The 9977-nt window shown below is 45.0% G+C and overlaps 1 protein-coding gene across 1 annotated transcript; it reads left to right on the top strand.

Annotated features, from left to right (window-relative positions):
* The first annotated feature begins 255 nt into the window (after nt 1–255).
* SMIM35 (small integral membrane protein 35) lies at nt 256–9427 on the top strand. Its single transcript, XM_075838937.1, has 3 exons — nt 256–383; nt 2083–2116; nt 8192–9427. The coding sequence occupies exons 1-3, from the start codon at nt 275–277 to the stop codon at nt 8307–8309; spliced, it is 261 nt and encodes an 86-aa protein (XP_075695052.1). The 5' UTR covers nt 256–274; the 3' UTR covers nt 8310–9427.
* The last annotated feature ends 550 nt before the right edge of the window (nt 9428–9977 follow it).

The raw sequence follows: 9977 nt of genomic DNA on the forward strand, positions 1-9977 counted from the left end.
GGTTTAACCATCTAACTGACAGCGTCAGAGAGGCGTGTTCTAAACACTAGCAGACATGCGTATCGTGCCTCGCGTCTGCTAGCCCGTCCTACCCCTGGGTCTCCCTTCCCCCCATCAGCAGCACTAGCTTTTACTATTTTTTTAAATTATAGGCGGTTTGGGTCTGAACCGCCCATATGATGATCCGTTACTAATTGGGGCCCCGGGGCTTCAGTCAATGTGGTAACTCTGCATAATTATATATAAATTGCTTTCTCTACTTTCTCTTGTAGTCATGGTGGATGCTCTTGGTGTAGTGTTGGGCAGTAGTTTGACAGTGATGCTCGGAGCCACTGCCCTGTATATCCTGATTCGCTGGTATCAAAGCGGACGTTGTTGCTATGGTGAGTATTGACTATGTGTTTCAGAAGTAGAATATAGGTTAATGTGGCAACGTATTCCATTGACCGACATGGCAAATATGCAAAATTTGATTTTATTCGAGACCTTCTTTGTTATCAGATATATTTTCTGCTCATAGGCGGGATTTTAATAATAAAAGTATATTAGCAAATTGCAGTAAAGGACCATATTTTATTTTATATAGGGCCAGGCTATACATGCTATATAGGACCAAGTTATTTCCTGTGTAGTTGTTTTTAATCTAAATCATGACTTGAGATCCACATAACTTATATTACAGGGTGTCACGATTATTGGGTATGTGGACCCACTGGGATTTACCGCCGTAGCGGGATAGCAGCTTGCCAAACAGTGTACCAAGTAAAGTCTATAGTCTGAGCAAGGGTACCTGTGGTAGTACAGACAGTAGCGATGGCTAGGCTCAGATAGGACCTTGGCAGCAGACACGACTCCAACTCTTTTAAGGCACAGGAACAAGGTAGCATGGGATACAGGTAGCAGGAACGGGAACACTGGGAACAGGAAACCACTAAGGGACCATTTGCTAGACTGACACGGGAAAACACAACACTGCTCAGGCAATGAGTGAAGGGGCAGGGCCCTTCTTATAGTCCAGGATGATCAGACAATTCTAAACATGTGTGCGCGCTGGCCATTTAAGGTTGGTACTAAGCTCACGCGTGCACCCTAGTGGTCACTGCAGGCCAGGACGGCCGCATGTGCTGGCATCTCTGGGAAGTAAGGCGTCGGCAGGATGAGAGAAGTCTGCGGTCTGTGGCCGCTGACGTTACACAGGGTATTTTTTCCATAAATCAAGTAGTCACAGCCTTTACCATGTTCCTTACATCACTAGAAAGCATACTCCCTCATGTTAACAGTGTTCCCCAACCAATGTGGCTCTTAGGGATTCCGGCATGTTTTGGCTCCTAGGCTCCATATGCGGCTCTTAGTTTCTTTTGCATGGTGCTCCTTAGGCTACGTTCACATCTGCATTGGGCATTCCATTGTTCTGCTCCGTCAGAGGAGCAAAACAAGGAAAATGGTGGAAGCGAATGCTCTGTTGAACAATGGAGACAACCGGAGCCCCATGGAACCCATTGACTTTAATGGGTTCCATTGGGTTTCCAGCATACTGCGCTATTGTTTACGGTATTTTCGGCTGAATCTGTGACAGAGGCCCCTAACGGAGCCTCCAAGGCAGATGTGAATAAGGCCTTAGCTGTATATTCTACAGGATGTGGTAATAATACAGTATCCAGTGGCCGAAGACACCAGGTTAGGAACCACCCTATGGCAATTCACTGGTTGTAATAAATTACAAAAATATTTAACATGTATTCAACTTACATTTTTATAATAAAGTGTTTAGTAAAATTTGTATAGACTCAATAACACCTGCTGTGTTTGAATGCAGCTATCATGCAAAAAAAAAGGTTTGGATCCCAGCGGTAAATATAGCAAACAGTGCACAATGAGGTTATGTGTCTGCTCACAAGATCATATCAGCTAATACAAACAGTAACAAAGGAAACAGCAATAACATAGTTCCTTTAGTGCAGAACTCTAAGGTTTTGTGGCTTGCGTGACATCCCACTCGCATGGTGCCAATACCCCCTCCCTGCTATATAGTTTATAGGTTAAACAACATTAGTGATAATTTCATTTCTTCTTTTATTCTAGAGACAAGCGTTGTCTTCAATCTTTACAATATTCGGTAAGTTAGTCCATGACTAAACATCTAGGGTGTGTATTCTATCAAACTTAGGGCTTATTCAGACGAACGTGATATACGTCCGTGCAACATGCGTGATTTTCACGCGCCTCGCACGGACCTATGTTTGTCTTAGGGGCCGTGCAGACATTCCGTCATTTTCACGCAGCGTGTGTCCGCTGCGTAAAACTCATGACATGTCCTATATTTGTGCGTTGCTTGCGCATCACGCACCCATTGAAGCACTTCCGTGAGATGCGCGTGATTCGCGCAACAGCAGTAAAAACTATGATTGAAAAACTATGATTTACAAACATACAGAGTGTCATAATGATGGCGGCTGCGCAAAAATCACGCAGCCGCGCATCACATGGTGATGACACACGGAGATGTTAAGTACCTTTTGCGTGCGCAAAATATTGGAATATTAAATGCACAGTCAGGGCTCTTTCACACTCCCGAAACACAAGTTAAAGAGAACCTTTCACCTGCCCATACATGTGCAGCATGTAAGGCCCTGTTCACACAGATTTTTTTGACGCAGAAACGGCGCCAAAAAATGGCCGAAAATGCCTCCCATTGATTTCAATGGGAGGCGGAGGCGTTTTTTACAAAAAAGAAACGTCATGCCCTATCCTTGGGCGTTTACGCCTCTGACCTCCCATTGACATCAATGTGAGGCAGATAAAGCGTATTTCGCTGCTTTTTTTTGCCAGTAGCACTCAATGGGCGCGAGCGAAAACGCTGTGAAAATTGCAGCAAACGGCGTGCAGGCAGGTAAAAAATCTGCCTCGAAATCCCAAACGGAATTTTGAGGCAGAATTTTCCTCCTGCAAAAAACTCTGTGTGAACAGGGCCTAAGGGTATGTTCACGCGCAATGTTTTCAGCGGTATTTCGGGGTGTTTACACCTCGAAAAACGCCAGAAAAACGGAAGCTGAACGCCTACAATCATCTGCCCATTGAAAGCAATTGGAAAAACAGCATTTAGTTCATATGGGGCGTCTTTTTACGCCTGTTTTAAAAAACGGAGCGTAAAAAGACGCTCCGTAAAATTAAATAGCATGTCATTTCTTGAGGCCTCAAAAGAAGCTCCAAATTAAAAGTAGCTTCATTTTCAGCTTCAAAAAACGCCTGAAAATCAGGAGCTGTTTTCCCTTGAAAACCGCTCTTTATTTTCAGAAGTTTTTGAGTTTATGGGTATGTTCACACGGCAGCGTCCGTAACGGCTGAAATTACGGTCATGTTTTCAGGAGAAAACGTCCCCGTAATTTCAGCCGTAACGGCAGGTGCAGGCGCTTGAACGCCGCGTCCATTATGGACGTAATTGGCGCTGCTTTTCATTGGAGTCAATGAATAACGGCTCCAATTACGCCCCAAGAAGTGACAGGTCACTTCTTTGACGCGGGCGTCTATTTACGCGCCGTCATTTGACAGCGGCGCGTAATTATACGCCTCATGTGAACAGACAAATGTCAGCCCATCGCTTTCAATGGGCAGATGTTTGTCAACGCTTTCAAGCCGCATTTTTCGGATGTAATTCGGGGCAAAAACGCCCGAATTACGTCCGTAATTAGTGTGTGTGAACATACCCTATGTGTGAACATACCCTAATGGGCAGGGCTGCACAAAACCTGGGGCAGTTAATTTTTTTTTCCTATCCTCCTCCGTTATTTAGATATCGGTGCCATTATATTTGGCTCCCGATATTTAAATAACCCCCTGAAGTGTCAATGGGGTGTGTAATTGGCAAGGGAGCGTGTAACATCGCTGTGACACTGTCCAATCAGCAACGGACAGTGCCACAGCAAGAGCTGGAGAGAGGAGCTCCACCGCCACCATGGAACAGCAGGTGAGCGACTTATTCCTCTTTACTGCTTATACAATGGGAAACGTTCCAGTCTCTTAGTATATACCTCCAACAGAAGGCACACCACGCAGTATGAAATGGGCCATAAGGCATCCTGTTTAAAACATTGTTTTTTTTTTATCATAAAAAAAAATGGATGTCAAACAGGAGGGTGTAACAGGACGCAAAAAGTTGCCTATCTTGTAGCATCTTGTTTCCATACACTTAGGCCTGATTTACACGAGCGTGTGCGTTTTGCGCGCGCAAAAAACACAGCATTTTGCGTGCGCAAAAGACACTTGACTGCTCCGTGTGTCATCCGTGTATGATGCGCGGCTGCGTGATTTTCGCGCAGCCGCCATCATAGAGATGAGGCTAGTCGACGTCAGTCACTGTCCATGGTGCTGAAAGAGTTAACTGATCGGCAGTAACTCTTTCAGCACCCTCGACAGTGCATTCCGATCACCATATCTAGTAACCTGTTAAAAAAAAAAGAGGTTCGTACTTACCGAGAACTTCCCGGCCGTTTCCTTGGTGACGCGTCCTTGATGACGCGCCTCTCTTGACATCTGGCCCCACCTCCCTGGATGACGCGGCAGTCCATGTGACCGCTGCAGCCTGTGCTTGGCCTGTGATTGGCTGCAGCTGTCACTTGGACTGAATTGTCATCCCGGGAGGTCAGACTGGAGGAAGAAGCCGGGAGTTATCGGTAAGTCAGAACTTTTTTTTTTTTTTTTACACGTTCACGTATATTGGGATCGGAAGTCACTGTCCAGTGTGCTGAACCAGTTTAACTCTTTTAGCACCCTGCACAGTGACTGTCTCTTGCCGGGTTCGGTCAAAACGAGTTCGGCCGAACCCGGTAAAGTTCAGTTCGGTCATCTGTAAGACACTCCGTTCGGATGTTTGTAAACAGAAAAGCACGTGGTGCTTTTCTGTTTACCTACAGTTTGACAGCTCTTGCGCGAATCACGCAGTTCGCACGGAAGTGCTTCCGTGCGACCTTCGTGGTTTTCACGCACCCATTGACTTCAATGGGTGCGTGATGCGCGAAAAACGCAGATTTATAGAACATGTCGTGAGTTTTTTTTAGCGCACTCACGCTGAGCAAAACTCACGGACTGCCATAGAGTAATATAGGTGCGTACGACACGCGTGAAAAGCACGCGTGTCGCACGCGCGTATATTACGCTCGTGTAAATGAGGCCTTACATTGTACAGAAAACAAATCCATCAGAATCCAGTTGTTCAACAGGAGAGAAAAAAAAAATCCTGAAATCCCGAAACTTTTAATACAGCCGCAAATGAACACATCTGCGCTCCGTCATAGGAGCAGAACAATGAAAATACTGGAAGCGCCGGATCTGCATTATGGAAACTAACGGAGCTTGACTGAACCCATTGACTTTAATGAGTTCCATCGGGTGTCCGCCATTTTTCCAGACAAAATAGTGCAGCATGCTGTGCTATTTTGTCTGGCAAAAATGGCAGAATCTGCAACGGAGCATCAGACGTAGTTTCCATTATGGATTTTGCTGCACATTCGCAGCAAATACACATGAATCTGCAGCAAAATTAGCATATTTGGGGGTTCGTCTAGACGTGGCGGATTTTGCAGCGGACTTGCTGTAGATTTCCACTTTTGCATTACAAAGGCTGAAATCCGCAGAGAAAATCAATAGCAGCACGTCAAGCAAGCTCGCCTGACCCTGGGTTTCGCCCTTCCGGCTTCCTCTGGGGCATGACCCAGATATTGATTTGAATGTGTTTCTCAGTGCTGTTCGAGCGGTGAAATACTTGATTTACTTAGGGTTTTTGGTCCCCTTGCTTGCCAAAAAATAGAATAAAAAGTGATTGAAAAATCGCACGTACCCCAAAATTGTACCGATAAAAACTACAGATTGTCCCGCAACAAATAAGCCCACACACAGCTCCGGTGGAGAAAAAATAAAAAAGTTCTGGCGGCACAAAATCTGCAGTGTGTTCCAAAAGCGGATAAGACTGGGCACCATTTATCAGTGCGACACTGCCCATTATTTATTTACCCCATCATTATACCCTCTTATTATGCCCTGATGTACACACACACACAGATTACATACGCCCCCACATTATAAACTGAAATACCAGCAAAACGCCAAACAGAACTATTACCAAGCTAAATCTGCGCTCCAAAAGCCAAATGCTGCTCCCTCCCTTCTGAACCTTACAGCGTGCCCAAACAGCAGTTCGCTTCCACATTTATGGCATCGCCATACCCAGGAGAACCCGCTTAACATTTTATGAGGTATTTGTCTTCAGTGGCAAAAACTGGGCACAACATATTTTTCACTAAAATGGCATATCAGTGGAAATTTGCAATTTTCACATTGCACCATCAGCTGCGCATTAACCCCTTCGCGCACCATGACGTAATAGCACGTTGTGGTGCGGGAGGTGATGTATGGAGCGGGCTCACGTGTTGAGCCTGCTCCATACGCTGCGGGTATGAGCTGTGTAAAACAGTTGACACCCGGGACTAACGGACAGGAACAGCGATCACGCTGTTCTGTTACAGAAGCCTGTAAAAATGACAATAACGATTGCTGGTTCAAGTCCCCTAGGGGGACTAATAAAATGTGTAAAAAAAAAGTTACATAAAGTTAGTAGTAGTGAACCCTCCCCCACCCTTTCTCATTTTTCCTCTAAAGTAATGTAAAAAAAGAAATAAAAAAAAATGGTATCGCTGCGTCCGTAAAAGTCCAAACTATTACAATATACCATTATTTAACATGCACAGTGAACTCCATAAAAATAAAGAATTTAAAACGCCAAAATCGCTGTTTTTTTGGTCACTATAGCCCTTAAAATAAATGTAATAGAAAGTGATCAAAGAGTTGTATGTACCAATAAAAACTACAGCTCGTCTCGTGAAAAATTCAGATTTATAGAACATGTCGTGAGTTTTTTTTAGCGCACTCACGCTGAGCAAAACTCACGGACTGCCATAGAGTAATATAGGTGCGTACGACACGCGTGAAAAGCACGCGTGTCGCACGCGCGTATATTATGCTCGTGTAAATGAGGCCTTACATTGTACAGAAAACAAATCCATCAGAATCCAGTTGTTCAACAGGAGAGAAAAAAAAAATCCTGAAATCCCGAAACTTTTAATACAGCCGCAAATGAACACATCTGCGCTCCGTCATAGGAGCAGAACAATGAAAATACTGGAAGCGCCGGATCTGCATTATGGAAACTAACGGAGCTTGACTGAACCCATTGACTTTAATGAGTTCCATCGGGTGTCCGCCATTTTTCCAGACAAAATAGTGCAGCATGCTGTGCTATTTTGTCTGGCAAAAATGGCAGAATCTGCAACGGAGCATCAGACGTAGTTTCCATTATGGATTTTGCTGCACATTCGCAGCAAATACACATGAATCTGCAGCAAAATTAGCATATTTGGGGGTTCGTCTAGACGTGGCGGATTTTGCAGCGGACTTGCTGTAGATTTCCACTTTTGCATTACAAAGGCTGAAATCCGCAGAGAAAATCCGCTGCTTCTCTGCAACAGACCGCAAGCTATTTTCCACACATTTGTTTCCACATCGTCTGAACTAACTTAACTAAAAAGCTATAGAAACCAAAGGAAAACATGTCTGTTGTGGATATTCACTGCGGCTTGTTTGTAGTAGAATGCCGCAGCAAATCCGCCACATCTGAATGTCGTGCCCTAAGGCCTTGTTCCCACAGTGCAGATTTGCTGCAGACTTTGCATGCATTTTTTAAGCTAAAACCAGAAATGGATCCAGGAGAGCAGATTTATAAAGATTTTCTTAATATAGTTCTTCTGTTTTGGTTCCGTTCCTGGTTCTGGCTTAAAAAATAATTGGAGACATCTGCTTTCGACACCGAACCTGCATAGCACCCGGAGGAAGCTGGACCAGCTGATCGGTACAGGATCAGGACAGCTGATCGGTGCGAACCCCTACCAATAATATACTGATGACCTATCCGCAGGATAGGTCATCAGTATAAAAATCAGTCCTGAACCTGAACAACCCCTTGAAGCAGGTTGCACTTGTTGCTGTGTGATGCAGAAAACACTAATTTGCAGGAAAGATGTGCAACATACTAGATCGTGGGAAAAATGTATATTTGAACTCAGTACTCTAAAATAATTCTATATTTTGAATGTACAGATTTGATCATTTACAACCATTAATACATGTCTCCTTTTCACTACAGACATCTGAAGTCAATGGACCTGGAGCTGGCACCTCCGTTTACTGTCAGCGGCTCAATGCATGCTCATGGTCCCATGTCTGGATACCATTATTCTCAATTCCAGGACAGTGAGGTCTAGAAGTAAATACGTAACAGGATCATGGGGACACGATTAGGGACAACATGTGACATCTTTTATATAAATTCTTCACACAAAAAAAGTAAATGCTTTCTTAGTGTAAAAAGTAGAAGTGAACATCCACTGGTTAACCAACAATATTCCAAGATCATGACATTAGTCTATAGGAACTGATAAAATACCCTGGGTTCATGTGACAATTAGAGACGGGCTGAGAAGTTGGGTGATCAGGCAATACCCGGAGATCCAGCAGATGGGGGGGGGGGGGAACCCTTTCCACCAAGCACAGCAGGGTCAGTGAGGCATCACGCACACGACTGTAGCCGAGTGCATGGCCCGTGATTGCGGCACGGACGGCCGCGGAGTGTCATCCAAGGGCCGCCCGCACTTCACGGACCGTGCATATATTGATTTCAATGAGCCCGGACCGCAAACTCGGACCGTATAATGACTTGTCCTATCTTTTTGCGGTCCGGGTTTTCGGCCAATGCACGGACCATGGAAACCACGAAATGCATGAGCCCATAGAAAGGAATGGGTCCGCAATTCACCGGGTGAATTGCGGATGCAAAAACACGTTCGTGTGCATGAGTGCATGAGGCCTAAGATCCCACTGGCCTTTTCTGGCAGCTGCTTTGATTGGCTAAGCAGCTAACATTAAACCCCTTAGGCCAGTAACACACACACACACACACACACACACACGCACACGCACACGCACTCGCACACGCACACACTTGCCGTTTTTGTTGGAGTTTTTGGCTCAATTGTCTTAGCCAAGGCCAGAAGTGAATCCAAACGGAAGAGAAGACTGATGCATCCCCTTTATTTTGTGTCCACTGCGACAAAAACTGTATCAAAACTGCATGTGTGATCCCGGCCTAAAGGACCAAGCCAATACTGGCATTAGGGACCAAAAGAATGTTTTCATCTTTGCCTCCTCATTCTGTCAGCCATAACTTTTTTTTATTTTTTAAAGCTACGTGATGTATTTTTTTCTGCAGGACTAGTCTTCTTTTTTTTTTTGGCATCCTTTTCGGGTAAATATATGGTAGTGCTCAATTTATATGAATTTTTGTGTATGGGGAAAGCATAAAAAAATAAATTCCGCCATAGTATATTTTTTTCTCATATATTAACAATTTCCCGCACCTAGACGTAACTGCACTTCCAGGCGAGCAGTAACTTTGCGCACCTTGACGTGCAGTTACATCTGCACTTTAACGTTTAACCGCCGCGCGGCGCAACACCGCTGCGGCGGATAGGATAATTGTACAGAGTGTCTGCCATAGTCTCCGTGTTGCTGGCCAGCGGTACTTTGCCGCTGATTTCGGCAATTAACCCCTTAAATGTGGCAATCGATTGTGATTGCCGCATTTAAGGGGTTTGTAGCACATCGGCACACCCCATGATGCGATTGCGGGGTTTGCCGATGGTTGACATGGCAACTTTAAGCCAGATAATGACCTCCGGGCCTGCCATGTACGGAAGTCTGGATAAGCTTCCTGTTAGGGGGACAGGCTTCCTGTCAGTGTGTCATCGGGAATTCCACTATTGCCAGCCAGCGGTCCATCGCTGCTGATTTCAGCAATTAACTCCTTAAATGCGGTGGTCGATTGCGATTGCCGCATTTAATGGTTTAGTAGCACATCGGCACCCCCCACACGA

The sequence above is a fragment of the Rhinoderma darwinii genome, chromosome 10 (genome assembly GCF_050947455.1).
Source record: "Rhinoderma darwinii isolate aRhiDar2 chromosome 10, aRhiDar2.hap1, whole genome shotgun sequence".
NCBI lineage: Eukaryota > Metazoa > Chordata > Amphibia > Anura > Rhinodermatidae > Rhinoderma > Rhinoderma darwinii.